Source organism: Haemaphysalis longicornis, unplaced genomic scaffold (assembly GCF_048455015.1).
Source record: "Haemaphysalis longicornis isolate Haplotype H1 unplaced genomic scaffold, Haemaphysalis longicornis Haplotype H1 scaffold_4, whole genome shotgun sequence".
Lineage (NCBI taxonomy): Eukaryota > Metazoa > Arthropoda > Arachnida > Ixodida > Ixodidae > Haemaphysalis > Haemaphysalis longicornis.
Window position 1 is genome coordinate 160035542 of NW_027526361.1, and position 20297 is coordinate 160055838.

The window sequence follows — 20297 nt, forward strand, 5'->3', positions numbered from 1 at the left end:
GATGGTTGTTGCCGTTACACAACATCTGAAATTCCAGAGAAAAAAAAAACTAAAGAGATGGGTGCAGTAAGTCGCATGACACGAAAATGGGAAATTATGAAATGTTCAGTGCGTGTTTGAGTGGTAATGATCCGTAGAGAATAGAGAGAGATGCAAGGTTCCTCAGCTGTGGAAGCGGGCCTACGGTTTCTTGCTTAACGGGAGCAGCAAGACATCCGATGCAGCGCCTGACTGGTTTTTCTTTGTGCAGTGCCTCGTTGAAACGTTTTCTCAGTGGTCAGTCTGGGCCTGCCACTCTACACAAGGGGGATGCCGGGTCTAGCGGCAGGGCTCTTGGTGCTGTGTGTTGAGTCTCTGTGCAGCCCTACGAGCTTGATGGGGTCGCATAATGGAGTGTGTGGGCAGAAAGGGGCCTTTTGTGTGCTTCGCAGAGGGGCCGTGGAGGGCGCAGTCCTTTGAGACACTGTTCTTGTGTTCTTCTTTCCTCTCTCTCTCTCTCTCCCCCCCCCCCTCCTCTACCCCAGTGTAACCACCCCCGTAACCTTGCCCGTTTCTCGGCCCAGTGCGCCTGTTGTCCTGGACGTCGTCGAGTGACGGCCCATGCGCTTGTGTGTGTGTCTTGCCTAGGTGCCAGACGAGGTCGGCAGCACGAAGGCACACGTCGAGCATGCGTACGCGCACCCAAAACAAATCGGTAGGCGGACGCCCCGCCCACACGATCGGGCTGCGGTAAGCACTCTCGCTCCTCTCTCTCTCTTTCTCTCTCTCTCTGCTTCTCTCTCCCGCCACACTCTTCCCCTCGGTCTTGGGAACACAGTGCAAACCACCAAGCAAGGGGCCCCCAGCCTGTCAGGACTGCAGTGTCTTCATAGCTGGGGTGTTGTTATTCTGCGCAGGACAAACGGAGAAGGGGGGGGGGGGGGGGGGGGGGGGGTTTGAAGCTGGAGCAGCCGGATGGAAGCCCAGAGCTATAGTGGTTGCCTACATTCTTCAAGCTGCTTTACGTGGATGCAGTTCCTTCGTTAAGGCATGCTTCAAGGGCCAAGGTCCAGTATGTGCTGCCGATGGTTTGAAGCAGCGTGAAGGAGGATGTTTAAATGGCAGTAATTTTGCACCTAAGCTGGGGAGCCGTAAACCAAGCACCGCAAGCAGGTACTCCCTTGAAATGCGCCTGTTTGCTGCACGGACGCTGCAAGGAAGATACGGCATTTTGACCGACAGGCTCTGCGTACCTTTGATTCCACTGGAAGCCCTGTTGTTGGGAGCGGGGAACACTCGTTGCAACGGCTCAGGCCGGCTGAGCTCAGCATTCTTTGGCCCTTGCTTTGCGGCCGTTGGGCGGTCGGCTAGGAGGGGACCTGGCCTCCACCTGTGAGCAACTTGCTTATGGAGGCGGTGGGGCATACGTTAGCAGTAATGCGAAGCGTACTTGCACTGCCCGCAGCAGCTCCGGATTTCTTTCCTGTAACGATTCAGGGAGCCTTGGATGCCCGTGAGGCAACGGCCAGTAATTCTCCCTGGCTGAAGAACACTTCACATTTGAAGACGGTCACCAGACACGAGTTCTGCCTGCACCTTTCTTGCAATCGTAGCTGGTGCCACACAGTAGGGGACACCCTCGAGTGTCGTTTATACAGTGGCCGCATGGCATACCGAGGACAGATTTGCAGCAAGCATGTCTGTTTTTGCACACGCACTTGTCAGCGACCGCGACAGTCGGCATCAGTGCCCACTATGCCTGGGAAACTACAAGTTGCTCGCTAGCTATCACTGTCAGTTCCAAGACTCTAGGGAGCTCTCATTGCTTTCAAATCAGATCTGTGCTGAACCGTCGAGGTAAGAGATGGGACCTGTGGCATAGAAAATGAAGAATGGAACACGCGCTTCACTTCGCTCACGGATAACACAGCCCGGTGCTTCTGGGCGGTAAAAACAAAAGATAAAGAAACTTAATGCGTGGTTCGCGGCATTATTCTAAGGCGACTTTGCCGCGTTTCTGTGGGTGGTGTTCTGGATGGAACTTTTCCAAGAACCCTTGACATCTTTCTTTTATAGAGGGAACATTTTAGCACTAGCACTATTTCCTGTAATTATATGAAGCTAGCTGGGACCAGCAAAGTTTTTTGGCTCCTTCAGTAGTGGCTCAAAGTGTGTGCAAATGTACATTAACCCCAAGAAGGTGGGAGCAGGTATTTTTTGTCCTTAGTAAGTGCTGTCTCTGTTGTGAAGGTCTCTAGTTCCCAGAGTGATTGAAACACTGCTCTCTGTTTTAGGGAGAAATTATCCCTGATACCTGGGCACTTGCTTGGTGTGTTCTGGTCACAAAGGCCGAGGCACTTATTTTAAAGCGCACTAAACTTGGCATTTGCTCGCTGTTGTGTGCATGTCAAAGGGGAGAAAGAAATGATTGCATGTTTAAAATTTCTGTGCTTTTTGTAATTCTTTTTCAAACAGTGTGCACTCACTGTTACTGACACAGCACTCTGTTTCCCTTGTAGCTTTCAAATCTCTGTCTTTGGCCGTGCTTGGAACGCTCCGTGTAATGGTTGGGGCTGCTGGCCCGTCACTGGTGGTCATGATGCCAGGGCACTAGGCCATCCTCTGTGAGGCAGGGCAGGACGTGCTACCAGGCACAGCTCATTGATGAATCTGAATCTGTCGCACAGTGAGGCAGGGGGGGAACCTTCGCTGGGTTTGCTGACGGCGGTGCCATCATCCCAGAGATGCTCCAGCATCGTGAAAAATTTTGCAAGCACCAACAACAACAAACGGGATGACTCGCCCGCATGGATGCTGCTAATGGCCGAACCACGGTGCCTGGTCGTCGGCCTCCAGGACGAGTCTCAGAGAGACCTTCGGTCGTCCAGCCGTGTAAGGCTGAGCGAATCCAACAGGGGGGGCCCAAGCCCTGACAAACAGCGCCTGCAGGCTCTCGGGATGGGCCCCTGGCGGCTCAGACGAGACTTCCCTGCTCTCCCGCATACGCGACTTTATTCGTGGGGAGATTTCTCGTCGGCTGTGGCCTCCCTTCTCGCTCCGACCCTCGGTTCCTGCCTCTGACCTACAGAGAAGTGGTCGCATTCATGCAGGCGTTCATGCGGGCATTCATGCAGGGAGCCATGCCACCGTGATCGCGGAACGATAACTACCGTGGGGATCTGCCCACTGCTTTTATTGTCGCATGGATAGCGTAGATACAGGCGCCTAGGGTAGTGTGTCAGCAAGTTGGTATGGTTGGTGGCGCCAATGGTCGCTGCAGAGAAAAACAACAGAGGATGAAGCAAGGACGGGACATGCTATTACTTTCAACGAATGGTTTATTGCAGGACCAGAGCATACGAACACATCTGGCCCACAAGAGGAGAGGAGGACAGAAAAACACCAACAGGATAGATGAAAAGCAAAAGATGGAAACCAACACGAACAGCGTACACCAAGAAATGAAGCTCTAGCTTTGATAGAGCCACCTACTGGCCACCTACTGACACATTGATCAATGGAGCGTGCTATCTCAGCCACTTCCCCAGTTTCTGCTATTGGGCCAGAGGGATACAGAGGATGACGTGGGTTTCCCGAAAGTAGCGTTGCCACTGATGGCCAGCTGGTTGGCCACTGTAGAAAATGTGTATCAGAAAACCCATGTTATCCTCTGTGCAACAAAAAGACCATTTTGGGTTATCGCTCTTGGCTTGATGAGAGAGATTGAAGAAGCTGCTGAGATAGCACGCTCTGGCAACCAATGTGTCAGTAGGCTGTCAGTGACTTTATCAAAACTAGAGCTTGATTTCTTGGTGTAGGCTGTTTGTGGTGGGTTTTGCCTTTCATTTTTTGTTTTCCTTCCCTCCTCTCATCTCGTGGGCCAGATGTGTTTATGTGCGCTGGTCCTGCAGTGAACCATTTGTTGTAAGTTGGCGCTGGATCCGTCCTCGCCTCATCCTCTGCTGCTACTGCAGTGTTTTCTGTGAGGCAACATGAAGCAACACACCTTCCCCGCCTGAAGGTTGCTGCAGCCCCTGCATATGATGAGCAGTGCGCCTTCTTGCCCGCGAACTCGCTACCTGCTGGCAGGCCACCTCGTTGCCCATGTGCTGTCGTGCTGATCTAACCCAAGAGGCAGACTTGTCGCCACAGTTCCCGAGGCAAGAACTGTGCCCTGCGAGCCCTGGTCGCTTCCCACGTGGCAACGTCACTGATGTCACTGTCAAAGCACCCCTGTGCTTGCCCTCATAGTGCCTGTTTGAGTGAAACAGCCTTGCTGGTCTTCAACCTTGCTCTTCCCATGGCAAGTGGGGAACCAATTCGGCCTCTTGCTGTGCACTGCTTGAGTCAAAATCCCACAAATCGCCTGCCTCATTGCACTCATCGGGCTCGTGTCGTGCTCCCTTGATTGGGTTCTTGGTTGGGACTTTCTGTTGAACCACCTCGCCGTCATCAATTATGCTGACACCCAGCTTGAGCCCTGTGTGAGACACCATGTCCAGCGACCTGCCTGTTTCTCGTCAACTCATCGTTGCCGAAGACATCGCTGCTGAAAGCCGGTTCGGCTGTCCTTGCATCCGTTTCCACGGTGATGTTCAGTCTTTCTGATCACTTTCTGATCCTGTTCCCAATTCTCCAAATGCAGCACAGGCTCAGCGCCACACCTCCTCGCAACCGCTCGCCGTCTTCTGCTGCAGTGCTTCGAGGCGAGTGCCTGGGAAGTATTGGCAAGAGGGACATCCTCCTTGTCGCTGACAATTCCAGCCATCCTTCCAAAGTTGGTCAGTGCTCTTAGTCCGGCAGCAGACCCATCAGTTTTCCTCAACAAAGCCGACTTTTCCCACTGCGCTTCATGTGACTGCCAGGCCTCCTCTCGGGCAACGACAGGCTTATTGGGTGTCACTCGCCGAGGGCTGTGTTATCGACAGTTGCAGAGAAGTGCTTCAGTGCTGGGCCATTTGGCTTTTGAACGGCCCGCGGGCATCAGTGGTTGTTCTTTTCACGAAGAAAGATGGATCCATTTGCTTCTGCGTTGACTCAACAAAGTGCTGTGGACTCAACAAAGTTGCACTCAGTGGTGTTTATGCTCGCCCAAGGATCGACGATGCTCTGGACCTGAGTTGTTTTGCTCGCTTGATTTAAGATGTGGTTAAGGCCAGGTGCCTATGGCAGACATCGATTGCGCAAAGGCGGCCTCTGTAACATGGGATGCCTGGTACGAGTGTGTCTTCATGCTTTTCAGTATCTGCGATGCACCGGCTATGTCTGAGCAAATGACGGACACCGTTATGCGTGTCCTAAAGTGGAAAACCTGCCTCTGTTACTTACCTCGATGGTACTGCTGTATTTTCCGCCCACACCTCTGCGAATCACAAAGACGTTCATCTGCTCCACACTGCAAGCGCAGAGTGGAACGACTGGCTCTAGACGAAGGCCAGGGGGAGTCTTGTGTCACGCTCCCAGTGTGCTGTGGCTGCTGCATGGTCGTCTTCACCCCAAGCCTGCTTCACTGCACGGCTGGCATTCACCCAGGACGGGGCACAGTGCGGCCCCATGCACTCGTGTGTGGCACGAACCTACGCGAATCCTTCGCACTGCGCCATTGACAGGGAACCTTTGCTGAACAAAACAAGGCGCAGTGAGACAAAGGCACAGAACAAAGCGCTGTAACATTGATTCCGCTCGCATAGATGCGCTGGAAGTTGGTAATCCATATGGCGCTTTTGGTTGTGGTTATCTTTAAAAAAATACAACAGTGCTAGAAAGAGTAAAAATAAAAAAAAAACGATGTTTGAAAAAGTGCTTGTAACAAAGCAAAATGGGGACTGTGTAGTGCCGAAAGGAAATTGGCACCCAAGATGACGTTTTAGTAACGGGGACTGGCACTGTGACCTGCAGTGTTCAGGGTCTGTGCTTGCTGCTTGTGCAGCCCTGTCGCAGTTGCATAATGAGGGGCAGAAGCTTACCTCTTGGAGCATTGGGTTGCACGCTTTTCGGTGTGGAGCAAAATCACGAGTGGCTGCACTAATAGTGACGAACTTGGGTGGGTGAGCTGAGGTGAGCTTAAGAACTTTCGACAATGCGTAAACAGAAAAAGCACCGTTTGCCATTCACTCTATTTTGTTGAACATGAAATGGGCGATTATGGCATGGGATGATTTCTGACTTGTAGGGGGGGGGGCGTTTGTTTCGTCGCAATTAAAATGTGTGACTGCACGGCTTGGCTTAGTCTAATTTTTTGCTGCCTTTGTGCCCCGCTGGTGTCATGCACGTTTCTCACCACTTCTCTGGGCGTGTCTGCTTGCTGGGGCTGCTTGTTTTCTCTCACTTGGTGTGTGCTACATGCAGTGCTGTGAAAATGCATTGAACACAAGTGCGATCGATTCGGAAGACTGCTCAGGGATTTGTCTACGCTGTCACAGACTGTGGTTTGTGCAATTGGTGCCTGCCGACCGCCACCAAAAAACATGACTGGGGCGTCTGGTTCTGCACGATCATGGAACGGGAATGCTAATGCGTAGTTGATGCAGTGGGAGCCGTGCTTTTAGTGCTGGCTGGTGTTGCATCACTGCTGTCGCTGTAGCATGGAATTTGAAAGGTTCTCGGCACTCATTGCACTTTTGCTTATTGAGAATTGTTCGTCGCGTTTCGACTTTAGCTGAGTGAGTTCCCGAAGGCTAGTCCTTTCAAATTGAATGAAGTTGTAATTGGTCTTCATAACCACCGGTGGCTTTAATGTAGAAACAGGGAGTGCCGCATCTCTCTTTTGCCGGGAAGAAGAGTTTGTCTTGGAAGGCAGCAGCCCTGTGTCAGTTCTGAGACGTGTAGGGAGCGTGGAGGCTTTTCCTCGTGCACTTGTTCATGGGCACGGCAACCAGAGTGGTCTGAGGAAGCCGGCTTAGTAGGGCTTGCGAGGGGCGTGCCTCGACAACTGGGGAGGTAAACTAAGAAGGACATGTGCGAAAGTAGTGAAACAGCATGGGCCCTATTCTAGCGGACGGCGCAGCAGTGGTTGTGGGCTCGGCGGGACCTCGCTGCAGCACCAGGTTGGTGCCAGGAGGCGCTCCGCTAAGTGAGGAAGCATTTGCTGGGACACTGCGTGCAATCGTGGGGTTGCGCCGAACGAGGAAGTACAGCCGTGAAAATGCAACAGGCCAAGCACTGATAGCGGCTATCGGGTTGCTTTTGACGGTTGTCTTTGTGTCTTTGCCTCCGTGGCCGGCGGGCGTGTAGCGTCCAGGTGCGGTGCAAGGGGGGACCCTCGCTTATCTTTGCCCGTCGTGGTTCAAGTGTCGTCTCCTGCCGTACTATTGTGTAGCGCTGCCCTGCTGTGCACAGGGTTTGTGATCAGAAGGTGCGCTTATCCAGGAATGGGAGGCACAAAAAATTGCTCGCCCCTTTGATTCGTTTCAGGTCGCAAGAGCTTTTGTGGGGATAACGAAGTGTGCAGCCTTTGTGTGCACGATGCTTTTCTGGCACTTGTGGCCAAGGCTCTGTGGTGCTGCTGAGTGGGCCATTCCGTGTCTGGGTGCTCTCTGTCCTTGAAACAGTGGCACACCACTGAAGGGTACCTGTTGGAGCGTAGTGTGCTGAAGTGAGGGTTCTTCCCAACTCAGCTCAGTCCACAGGGGCGGGTTTTGAGGCGCCAGAGTAACCTTCACTAATTTAGGTGAAATTTAGAGCTGTATATTGAGTGTATATTGGCTGTATAGAGCTGGTTCGGCCAACCTACAAGCTAGGCTGAACCAGGACAGGCAGCCAGAGAATTTTGAAGCTTGCTATTCTGGAAAAAAAAAAAAAGCAAGTGAAAAACTTTGAGGGCCATTTTTTCGAGCAACACGAGCATTTAAGGAAGATACATAGGTGTGTTGCCGAGAATTGGGCTTAAAGCTGCTAAACTGAAACTTAGCATGTCTTTGTGGGCACATGAGACTTCATTACAACTGTGTGTCGCATGTGTTTGTTTGCTGTGATTGCTATGTTCCTGCCACTTGGGGTTGTAGGGCAAGCAAAGCACTTTTCACGCTAAAATGCTGGAAGTTCATGTGCCGCTTTGGTGAGAATACAGTGGCAGCTGCACACGTGTTATCAGCCAGCCACAATGCCTCTCGGCTGTCTGGGAACGTTGATTGGCATTGCAGGACTGGCCGATTCAAAACCCGCACTTGCATGAGGGGCTTTGTGGCGAACGAAATGGAGGTGTCAGCTGTGCAGTGCATGTGGCGGGGTGCGTATTAAGCACACCTGAATGCTACTGCATTGTGCATGGCCATTGGAGGATAAGAGTGTGCCCCAAATGTGAAGCTAAACCTGTGCTGCAAATGTTGGAGCCGCTTGCTAGTTTCAAGTCTCCCTGTCTCCTTGGCTGTGTCCCTGCAGGCTGGGCAGCTTCAGCAAGGGGGACGCCCTGCCCAAGCGGGAAGAGGCGCCCCACACGGCCGACGGCTACGACACACAGGGTGAGCCAGGCCTCTTCTTCTCCTGCTGACAGGCACTGTTTCGCGCTTGCCTGTGCTTCCAGCAGCCAAGGCAGCGGGACCTGCTCGGCACAGGCTGTCGTTGAAAGCTGGAGCAGGCAAGGCTCGATGCGTACGAGAGGGGAAAGGGAGAACTAGATTGAGCTGAGCCCAAGGATCCCTGAGGGAGGCGAAAAGCGAACGCGTGCTTGTGTCGAGATTTCGAGGCACGGTGGGGGTCCGCAGGGGGTCAAAATTGATCATGCCTCACAGCGCAAGTGTAGCTTTGAATCATTCAGGTGGGGGAGTACTGGACCCTGGAAATTAAAATTCCAGCAGAGAGCTGAACCTCTGCTGTTTGGTACGGCCTAGTGGGACATTTTGTGGAGATGACCAGGAAACATTCACAAGGGCTGAAATCTCAACAGACGGTCTATGTGCTGCCATAGGGTAATTCTGGCCAGTGCAGCTAGTATAGCAGTTTCCCGGCTGCTGGATGAAAACACGCACCGCACCATTTATGAAGTGAAACTTGCCCTAGCTTGCTTTGTGCCAAAAACAGGTTTCCAGTCTGCACCTGCCTGGCGTGGGCGGCGTGTGGCTTATTGAGGTGGAAACAAAACAAGACAACAATCTACGGAGTCGCTTGCGGTGATAACGAGGGTGTGCATTTCCCCGCACCCCAGGTGGTCAAGAAAGAACGAGTGCCTTCAGGGGAGCCAGATTGACTGATGCTTGCAGACGAGCCACAGAAATTGAACACGATCGTGGGCCTGCCAGACAAGTTCACTGCGATGCTTTTTTTCTTTGGGGATCAGGAAGCCAACAAATTGCCAGGAATGGCCCGACGGTGGTAGCCCGAGCTTACTTTGTGCTTGTTGCCAGGTGCACGGCACCAGCTTCAAGGGGCTCTTGGGGCAGACTTGTGCCGTATTGAGCAGCTTCACTGGTGAGGCTCTTCGCCTCTGAGGCTGCCATAGTGTGCGGCAACTCTAGCTTCGGGGTCTCTCAATAAGTGTTCACTTCAGCTCGAGGGCGGGATTTCTAGCCAAGTGATGGGGACTGACCATAAATATTTTGCAGGTATAGCAAGAACTGTCCTTGCTACGTGAGAAACAAATACTTGGGCTGACCATGGTGAGGCCAGGACAGATGATTGAGAACCCCCCATGCAAGAACTAGTTTCACAGTGAAACTTAAAGCTGCATTGTGAAACTGGTGATGTGCTTTTTTGCCAATTCATACTGTAAGCTTTGATCGGCTGTAACGCCACTCGTGGTTGCTATGGGTTTACTTCCTTGCTTTCTGAAGCCAGCATGTTGATGCTCATTTGTGACTGCTGTTCCAGTTAGGTTGTGAAATATTAGGTTAGGTGTGAAAAAAAAAAAGAAAGGCCATTATTTCAAATTGGCCCTGTCACACATGAATTTCTTCGCAGCAGTAATTACACCTTGTCAACCGCATACTGTCTGTCTGTCACCTCTGAGGTCGTGTGTTGTGTGTGGTTTCCGCAGTTCCTCTAACACTGGTGCGGTGAATAAAATATTATATTTAAAGCGCCTTGCGCTGGCTGCTAATTACTTTCTGTCTGGGCCTCTGTTATGCTTGTGCCCTGTTTTTACCTTGGGTGATGTATTTGTATCAGGTTTGTTGAACGTCTCTCTTCAGTACCTGCCTAAGTTACCTGCAAATGGAAGGAAATTGCCAGGACCGACGCTTAAGGCATGCTCGGAATTTGTTGTTTGTGAGAAAAGCTTCTACAGTGGTCAGTTGCACTTAGCGGATGACGTTTTTGAGCAAACAAAGCACACTGAGTGCAAACCTTACTGGAAAACAGCTTCCAGGTGACTTTAGCATCACTAAATAAAGTAAGTGGAATTGCAGAACGGGAAAATAGGCAATTTGGCATGGATTCATTTTACCAGAAAGAGCGCTAACCAGACAAAACTCAGGGGTAAAGTAGTTACAATAAGGGTGCGTTCATGGAGTGGAGGAGGTGGAAAAGGTAAAAGCGATCATTGTTATAGGCAGTGTATGGGGCGGGTGCAACAATTGGACAAACACGTTGCTCACGGGACCGGACAGGAGTCGAAATGGGAGAAAAAAAAAAAAAAAAGCCGAAGAGGCCTGTGCCTCCTGCATCTCATCGGCCCGTCACGCAGGGGTGCTGCTGGTGCAGCGGTGCCTGATTGTGCGGCGGGACGAGAAGGGCTACGGCCTGACCGTCTCGGGGGACAACCCGGTCTTTGTGCAGCACGTCAAGTCAGGTGAGGGGCCCCTGCGGGCGGCCAGCTGGGCGGGGCTTGGCAGGCCGCCGCAGGGTGCACATGATGCGTGCCTTCTCCCCTGTGCGCCCTGCAGGGGGAGCGGCGGCGCGGGCAGGCGTCCACGAAGGGGACCGCATCATCAAGGTGAACGGGACCCTGGTGACACAGGCCAACCACCAGGATGTGGTGCACCTGATCAAGTCGGGCGCCCACGTGGCCCTCACCCTGCTGGGGCCGCCGCCCTCCGGCGGGGCTGCGGCCAACCAGGAGCGGCCGAATGGCGGCGGGACCGTTGGGGCCGGAGGTGGCGTCAGTGTGGCTGTGCCGGCCGCTTCCCCACCCAGCCACCAGCCACTCGCCTCGAAGCAGTCTTCAGAGCGCATCACCGCACCCAAGCCAGTGGACGTGCGTGTGCTCCTTCGTGCGGGGCCTTTTTCCTCCTGCATGGCCGCTCGTGCTGCACCACACACAACTGTGAGAGCGTGCAGCGCACACGCAGCGAAAGTAGGGCTGGTCGACCACTAGGCCGCACAGTGGCTGCTGTAAACTGGCCCTGTTTGCGCTTGGCAACTCCAGAACCAAACACGTCTGGGGAATCATCATCTTGTGGGGCACAGTTTAAATATTCTGGGGGAGATTGCGGCACCCTCCTCTGCCTGTGGCCCTTCTAGCTAGTTCTTTGTTCTCTGACAGTGTGCATTTTGCTATGGGGCACCAACTGACGTAAAGCTCACACTAATTTCTTCTTTTTGCATGTTCGCTTTTTAGAAAAGCAAGTCACTTTTGTACTTGCGTGGGGCGGGGACGTTTTCTTTTTCTTTTTGTTTAGCTAAGCCATTCATTGCCTTTGTAATATTTATCACAGTTGTATGAATTTACACTGGAAAAACTGCTATCTTTGCATGGATGATGAACAGCACCATTCTCCACATGAAAAAGTTGATCTATATGTGGACCAAGTTTTTCTTTTTTTGCGGGCGTGCTGGTCTTTCACTTGCTGTCACAACGTGTCTACTAAAACAGTTCATGCATGTGCCACAGTTGGCACCTGTCCCTGCTGTGCATCGCGGCAGTAGTTGCAACAGATTTGAGTGCTTAAAGGCGAGGTGCGCTGAATGATAAAAAGAATGGTGGTCTGGGTTACTGTGCATGGGGGTTTCACATGCGTGGGGTTGCCCGTTTCCTTCACAAGTCTGCTGTCACTGCCCTGAAGTCGGACAGCAGTCAGGGCCCAAAACTGCTGGATACCAAGTGTAGCCCGTACGTATGGGAGGCTACAAGGTTTGTACGACGTTTGGTGACCGCACAGCTGTTGACGAGCAGTGCAGAGGGTGCCCTGCAAGAGGGGGCTTTTGCATGCACTTTTCTGGTGAAAAATTAAGGGGGCATTCATTGAAGGGGGTGGGGAGCGGAGGAGGTAGAAATAATCATTTTAATGGACAGTGCAGGCGGTGGAAGAAATTGGGCAGGTAGATGCTAAGCACAACTGACGGGGCAAAAGTCGGGACCCATTCACAAAGAACACTGCAAAAATCATTGGCTTGCTTCTAAGCTTGACAAAGACAGGTGATTCCCCTCATCTTGCTTGCTTTGCCACAAAACGCTGTCGAAGCCCTCGTACAGTGCAGGCCGAGGTGTAATACGGGCGGTTATTGGTCGAAGGGCGAAGGAAGAGGAAGGAGCAAAAATAACCCCTGTATACACCGTGCTCTCATTCAGGGCTGCAGCCTCTGACGCGGACCAGCAGTTCTCAAATGCAAAAGAATGGTCATGGAACAGCACGTGCGGAGAATAGCTTTGTTGTCGTTTCCTTTATTGTTTGCCAGGTCGGTGCCCTTGTGAGGGGTGAGCGTGGCTTGCTGTTTGCGGAGAGATTGCAGGGCTGAGGGACAGAGCAGGGGGTTCACCCTTGCTATAGCAGATAAGCGTGCATTGTTGCTGCTGGCGAGGCCAGGCAGTGTCAGAGTTCAGACTTCAGGCTTGTGGGATTGCGAAGGGTTTCTCAAGTGCTGCATGGCCGGAGAACAGACTGTGGGGCAAGCCCCTTTTGGGTTGTCAGTGCTAGAGACGATTGTTGGAGAGGACAACGTGGAATAGAGGCTGCAGACAACGTGGTGATGTGCGAGTAGCTGTCACGTATGCAGCACAGGAGGTGGGGAGTTTGTTTCTCTTCCTTGCTGTGGCGGTGTTGTGGCTGTCGTCGGTGGCGTTTGTGTTTGGGTTTCCAGTAGGTTTTTCGAATTAATTAAGAGGCCTGTAAGGCGATATGGGCATTGAGTAGTTGTACCATTTTCTTCTGCCTCGTTACCTCTGTGAAAAGTGGTCTGGGTTGTTACAGAGTGGTGGGGAATTGAAGTAGTCCAGTTGGGCCCGCTTATAACGAACACATCGGGAAACTGAAATCAGTTCGTTATATCCACCATATCTGGACGCAAAATCTGTGTATAAAAAGGGTAACAGGAAAGGAAGGTTTGGTCAAAACTGGGTTCGCTGTAGGCGGCCATGTTTTGCTCTGTGTGGTTGTGGCACTTGAGCGCCTCCCTTGCTGGTGCAGCCGGAGAAGCAGCAGCAGTGCACCAACATCTCGTACCTGACCATCAAGAAGATGCTGGAGAAGGAGCAGGCCTACCTGCAGGTACTGTGGCCGCCGCCCGACAGGCCCGCGGTCGCCCGCTGACCCCTGTTTGGCCCCCCGTGCAGCAACTGCGGCAGGACTACAGCCAGAGCCCCTCGGAGAAGATCCAGGCGGAGATGCAGAATGCGTTCAAGCGCATGGCCCACCTTGAGAGCCAGCTGCAGGCCCTGAGGGCCTCCAACCCAGACGCCCCCTCCGGCCACCCGACGGCGGCCGGGGGGCTGCCCCCCGCGCGGCGGCCGCAGCACGGCCCGGAGGCCCGCCGCAGCACAGAGGGCCCCGAGGGCCTGCGCTCGAGCTCCTTCCACGTGGCGCCCCTGCACCCCCCGGCTGCCGGGGGACGGCCGCGCTCGGGCATCCTGGCCACCTCGGCCTCCCTGGAGAACCTCTCCCGGGCCATGGGGCCCAGCCCCTGGGTGAGGGCATCTCTGGGCTAGCACATGCTTTGTCCTTGATGCACCGCCGCCTTTCTGAAGGGGTGGCCACCACCACTCCTCCGCCCTCGGGGGCAGAGTGCCCCGGCTGCTCCCGCGTCTCTTTGCAGTGCGGGAGCGCAGGACAGAGGACAGGCTAGCAGCTGCTCTCGTGCTGGGTAGCACAAACGCGTACTGTGCATGGCCATGCGTAGGTCCGATCGTACGAGTGGCATAGACTAGCCTGGGGCAGGAAAAACTTGCAAGGAATTCTTGTTTTGTGTTGTTTTGTTTTGTTAGGCAGCATTAGGGGGAGCTTAGCCCCCACATTCCAGCCTTCAGTCGAGGAGATGCTTGAAGGGGATAATGGCAGCTGAAAGCATTGTGGTGTCCACCACTCGGCTGCCAAGATGAAGCACACGGAGTGGATCTCGGATACGGCCATAAGCCTTGTCGTCACCGCTATCAGCAGCGGAGCCTTCACTGGAGCTCGCTGCAGGTTGGAGTGGGGCACCGTGTGGGGCATCGTTTGGCCCCTGCGCGAGTGCACTCCCTTCGTCTGGGCCCGCTCTTCCCTTGGGAGGAGGTCTGGCTCAGTGCATGCACGACGCCGGGGGGTGGGTGGGGAGCAGATGTCCACGCCCCAAGAGTGGTCTCCAGCCGTGGTGGAACGAGTTGGGCGCCAACAAGAGTGCATGCCCTGACAAGAGAGGGATTCACTTGCACGCATCGGATAGCCCGCAATTTGGGAAAGATAGGAAAACAAGCTAGTTGTATTTTCTGTGCCAACAAAGCTTTCCGCCTTGTGCACGAGAGTCAACAAAACCGAAAGAACTATGCAGTACTGCTCTTCTAAGCACGAAAACCGATCCATGTCGAAGGTGTCGTGTATTCGATCCCACTGCCCTGTGTGGGAAATTGTATGTAGGCCAAACGGGATGATGCCTTAATGAAAGATTAAAGGAGCATGACTATAACGTACATAAGGCGATTGGTGGCCACTTTGGTTTCCACTGTAGAGATTGCTGCCCCAATCTTTCATGCAACACACAGATGAAATAACCATAGAAATAATTGCGGCTGCCGAAATAGAGCGCAAAAAAGAAAACTGTGAGCGTACCCTCGTTGTCCCTCTCCCAAAAAAGAGATTAATTTTCTGTCCCACAGATAGTTCAGCGCGTGTTTGTGGCACATCGCATTGGTGTAGTGCAACGATTGCCTGGGTTATCACCAGCATTTATGTTATTTCTGCTCTCTTGCATGTTTCGACTGTCAGCGTATATATGTGGCATGTTGAAAAACAAATTTCCGTTGTAATTCGGTGCTCGTGGTTGCCACTTTCTTCGTGTGTTTCGTCTCTTTGTATTATGCACCAACTTGGCCAAGCCAACTTGGCCATTGAGTGGTTCTTTTCCTTTTCCTTTTTGCGTGAAGGCTTGACTGGGCCCTGAAGTGAATGGTCAGTGGTTAATTAAGGACAGCTTCAATTAGACGCGCAGAAATACTTGAGACGCAGACATGCTCCAGAGGGAAGGATGCCCTCTCTGAAAGCGTGCCCCCCCCCCCCTTTCTCTTTCCTGCCCTTCCCTCCCCTGGCAGAGCGTGCCGACGCACTCGCGCCAGCGCTCGAGCCCGGAGACGCTGCTGTGCACGCTGGAAGGGGCCCTGGGCCCCGAAGAGGAGCCGCCCCTGGGGCCCTGCCTCGACCTGGGCCTGGCGCCCCCCGCCGCCGACCACGACCCCCCCGCCGCCGCTCCGGTGAGGCACTCTACGGACGGGTGCACGAGGTGGTGGGGCTCGAGAGCAGCCTGCTAGGGAAGGGAGTTGTTGTCTCGTTTCTAGCGGCCAGAGGCCCAACTGAGACTGAGTGCGGGGGGGGGGTGTACCTGCGCGGATTCACCGTGGGCGCAGCTGGGCACTGGCAGCAGTTGTCGAGAAGGGAGCAGGTCAAGCACAGGAAGGGTTTTCAAAGCAGAGCCAAGCACGTGTCTGTAGAATATTTCCCACCAATTCGGGCACGCAGGGCACGCGACGCCATCTCGTAGGACTGTGCGTCACCAGCATGGGACACGTAGTCCTGGTGAGTCATTGTGCCGACTTCGCTGCAGCCTGCCGAGTGCTTTGTATGAAGTGGCAGTGTGTTAGTCCAGCGGTTATAATCTCGGTTGCAACCGTAGGTAGCGCTGCTCTACTGGCAGTTCATCTTGTGGCAGAATGTGGCAGAGTGCGCCAGAAATAGCCTGGCAGGAGCGGGACTCGCCGCCGAGGGAGATGAATTCCGTCCTAAACTTCACTACCTTTGCTTCGTGCGTCGTGTAACCTGTGAGTGCTGACTGTGAACCTCCAGGGGCTGACAGCTTGAAGACGACAGCGTCATCTTTGCTGTAGCTTGGGCCCGCAGCACCGTGCTGCCCTGCTCTCTTTGTCGTCCTTTCGAGTGGCAACAGTTGCTCTGGAAAGCACATGGCTGCTGGTGACTGAGATTAGTTCAGTGGGCTAGAAAACAAAAGGACGTTAGCAGTGCCCAGTCGTTACTGCCACGGGGCTAGTTTGGTCGCCTGTTGTTAGGGGGGCCCGCATTGCAGCGACAAAGCGAGGGAGAAAAGCCCGTTCCCTGTAGGGTCCCAAAGGGGGTTGAAATGCATGCCCGCGCGTTAGGATGCTCGCACATGGAAGACGCAGAGTGTGGGAGGAAGGCTGCAGTGGGTGCTTGGGGTGCGCGTAAGGTGAGGGTCCTCTCCCACCCCCTTCCTTCGCAGGACCCAAGCGAGCTGTCTGAAGTCTGGCGAGCTGACGACACCACTGAGGAGGCCGACAACACTTCGGAAGAGGCAAGCAGTCCTCCGTTCATGCACGGCTCCCTCCAGAGGGGACGGACAGTGTGGCTGAATTGCACAGTGCGGGGAGCCTCTGTTTATTTATTTATTTATTTACGTACCGACATCATCCGCTGGGCATTACAGTAGGGGGGACAGATAATCGATATAACATACAAGGGTCCACTCGTTAAAATATACAAGCATGAAGTTCTTGCCAAGGGGCATGGGATGGGTTAAACGGGCCCCACTGGGTAAACTTGTGGGCACTATCCCAGTTAATCCATTTCCTGAATGTTGTACCATGAATGCCTGCCCTCTTGGTAATTTTTCTAGTTGGTTTTAAGTTCAGGTAAAGCTATGTGTGGTTTTCAGAGTCTCCCCGACAGCGTACGGCTGACCTGTTCTGGGGTTGAAGTGAGAATCGGTTTGCCGGTGGTATTTCTTATGGGCACAGTGTAGGGGACCTGAGCTGGGCCCCTTTGGGAAGAAGCTCGCTTAGCAGGCAAAGATCAGGCTGGAACACCGTCTTTGGGGAAGGGCGGGGGCGGGCTACACCTGTTGATGGGACCCCGGGAAGTAGCGTGTGTGCTGCTCGGCTGTCGAGCGGTGCGGCAGTGGGCCCCCAGCGGGAGGGGGACCCCGTGCCCTGGCTCTGCCCGAGCACGTCCTTGCCCGAGTTGCATGGCCGGCTGATTAACCCGACTGCCTTCCCCCTCCCCCCCTGCTAACTGCGGCCGTCCCGGCAGCAGGGGTTCCTGGAGCTCCTGCCTGGCCTGGATGAGAGCACCGATGCCCCTCGGCCGCTGCAGGTGACCCCTCCTCCTTTGCCCACACAAGTGCTCTTCTTTCTGGCACCAGGGGCAGGCTATGTCGGCACGCTTTTTTTAACGAGGCAAGGGCCACAATTCGGCCAGTGCTACGACTCGGCTGCTCCACGTTAGCACATCAGCATTCAAGGGATGTGATGAAGCGGAGTGCCAGGCCCCACTACGACCGCCCCGCCATGTTTCTCGGCGGTCACTTAGGTCCGCGTCCACCAGTCGCGCAAACAGGATTCTGCAAGCATAGACAAGTCATCGGAGAGTGGATGGGAGGGTCTCCACTGGTGGATATGTTTTCATTTACCTCTCAAATAGAGTGGAATCTCGATGATACGATTCTGGGTGAGACGAATTTGGGGATGATACACATTTCTGATAAGTCCCAACGAAATTGCAACGCTTGCAATGGGAAAAATTTTGGCTCCTATGAACAGACCTGCGCGGCCCGGCAGATGATACAAACGAGCCGGCAAGGCCCCCGACTGCCGAGCGAGAAAGCGATGGCGACGTGCGGGTTCCCTCTCCCCTCTTTGTCGCTCTATCTTCAGGAATGGCCGGGCTGTTGTTTTCTGCTCGCAAAAATGCTCCTCGCACTCCACAGGCGCGCTGACGCCGCTGCAAAACCACCTGCACGTTATGCGGGGCGCGGCCGGCCGCGGCAACATGGCGACGGCTTTGGTCGCAAAGCGGTGCGGGGGGCTCGAGCGATGACTTCTAACCGTTCTTTAAAATGCTGCTCAAAGCTCACACAAAGTTTCTTGTGCGGGAAATGAGCTGATAATGTGGGTGAAAACAGTGCTATAAAACATCATCCGCGCTGCTAGTGAAAGCGCCGATGAAATATCTGCCAGGGTATAATCCTAAACATCTCTGGCGGAGCCAGCTGGCTGTCTCGAGTGCTTCAAAACTGGCGCCATGAGGTGTATGCCTTCCCATGGGCGCAAGTCGTCGAGCTCCTGCCACTGCCACGTGCGTCGACCGAGGCACTGGTGGCTACGGGCACGGGATCCCCGAGGTGGGCGTGAAAATATCGCAGGCGCAATGGCGACGCGCATGAATTGCGGGCAAACACGGTCCTGTAGTGAGCTGGGGCACTGTGAGTAGGGAGACGAAAGTCCACAAAGGACACGAAGAGAAAAAAAAGGAGAAGAACGTCACGGGTTTTTTTACGCCAAAGTAGGAACAGAAATGAACGAAAACTTTTCTTAGTGCTCAATTTTTTGGTCTGTGTTGGTTCACACGAATTTCTGTTGATACGAACATTTTTCGCGGTGCCGTGAGATTCGTATCATCGAGATTTTACTGTACTTCTTTGGAACTTGCGATGAAATTGGCATCACTGTTAGTGGGACAAGGCAGTCTTTTTGATGAGACCATTCGCCTTCATTGTCAGTTTCATCTGGTGCCCCAAGGGGGGCACCCAGCACAGTGAAAAAGTTGCATGCAGGCCATCCACTAGCTTTAAAATTGAGTCCCGCTTTTATGCGTCACGCTCTTCACGTACTGGGAAAGCTTTGCTGAGCCTTGAGTTGGGGGGCTTAGAGCATAGAGCTTTCCTCCGAGAGAGATGTGACCTGCACCAGACTTTGAGGGCACTTTGCAGCTTACCAGTGCTTCATACTAAACATTGCACCCAATTGACTCCCTGCCTGCAACATTTACAATAGCCGTTTTGGTAGGCCAGGTGTATGGCCTCGCAGCTGCTTGTTTTGTGCTGCTGTCGACGTAGCCTGCCTCAGTGACGCACTCACTCCGGCAGGCCGGGGCAGATGTGCCACATTGAACTTGCTTCGAAAACCAGAAATGCATGCGTCTAAGGCATTGCCTGTGTTGCCAACGCATGGCCCGAGGCACACTGTTTGCAGGTGCACAGTTTGCCTCCTTGGGGCAGTTTGAAACGCCAGCCTGCTGAGACCAATGTTGGTTAACGAGCCAAACACAATGAATGAAATGAGTTGCAAAATGAAGTTGCAAGACAGGGCGATACAAACAGTGTCCTATGGCATTTGCTTGCACTGAACGAGTTCCAGAGGAGGGGGGAAGTGATTGGCACGACACATTTTCCTCTCGGTCTCAGTCGGAAGAAGGTACCACGATGGGGCCGGCATTTTTCACCCGGGGGTGATCGCCCCGCTTGCCTGCTCTGCTGATTACGATCGTGGCTGACCGACTGTGCAGAACAGTGTTTGAGCATGAATAGCGTGGAAAAGCAGTCTGCCCATTGGGCACTTGAACCCTTTGCACCAAATGCTCGCTCAATTTGTAGGGCTTTCTTTTTTCTTAATAAGACGACACCATTATTTCGATGAAGTAACATTTTTTTGTTTCTCTAATTGTGTAAAAAAAAAAGAGTGCTCTAAGATGGCTTCACCACATGGCCGCAGTGTTGTGCAAAAAAGCACCGCCAGGAATCCAAAATGACTGATCAGTATAGTCGTGAGGACCAATGATGACCATACTTGTCATCGGTCATTTTGGTACCAAATCTCGTGACGACTATACTTGCAAGTGGGAGCGAAAGGGTTAAGCGGAGTTTTCTGGGGGCTAAGCACCTGAGCGGCTCAGGCTGTCGGAGTCTCCTGTCGTCAAGTTGTCAAACGATAGTCAAAAAACAAGTCTATAATTGGTAGAACCGGTTCAAAATGAACTAACTTGGTAAACCGCATGATAAACATGACTAACGTGATAACTAAAATAACATATTTCACAGGACTGCGGTAGCGAGCAAGCGCTTGTTTTAGTGGGGGCGTACAACCCGTGTGGATGAGCTCAGCTAGTCTGCGGTGGGCAAAGGGTTAAAGTGGCCACCTAGCGCCGGCATGAGTGGGCTTGCGTTCTGTTTGCTGTCCTTTGAATGCACGCACTGCATTCCACCGTCAGCAGCTGGCCCCAGCATCTGCCTGGAAG

At 53.5% G+C, this 20297-nt stretch overlaps 1 protein-coding gene across 7 annotated transcripts in view; it reads left to right on the forward strand.

Annotated features, from left to right (window-relative positions):
* Nucleotides 1-20297, forward strand: part of LOC144179475 (rho guanine nucleotide exchange factor 11-like) — a 207175-nt gene that overhangs the window by 22537 nt on the left and 164341 nt on the right. For 3 of the 7 annotated variants that reach the window (XM_077707847.1, XM_077707844.1, XM_077707846.1), the window contains 9 exons: nucleotides 628-729; nucleotides 8359-8438; nucleotides 10598-10702; nucleotides 10797-11107; nucleotides 13257-13337; nucleotides 13403-13753; nucleotides 15350-15508; nucleotides 16510-16581; nucleotides 17316-17378. In XM_077707847.1, coding sequence (XP_077563973.1) covers nucleotides 628-729; nucleotides 8359-8438; nucleotides 10598-10702; nucleotides 10797-11107; nucleotides 13257-13337; nucleotides 13403-13753; nucleotides 15350-15508; nucleotides 16510-16581; nucleotides 17316-17378 — 1324 coding nt within the window. The remainder of the gene's footprint in view (nucleotides 1-627; nucleotides 730-8358; nucleotides 8439-10597; nucleotides 10703-10796; nucleotides 11108-13256; nucleotides 13338-13402; nucleotides 13754-15349; nucleotides 15509-16509; nucleotides 16582-17315; nucleotides 17379-20297) is intronic. The other 4 variants (XM_077707850.1, XM_077707849.1, XM_077707845.1 and 1 more) reach the window with 3 other exon arrangements.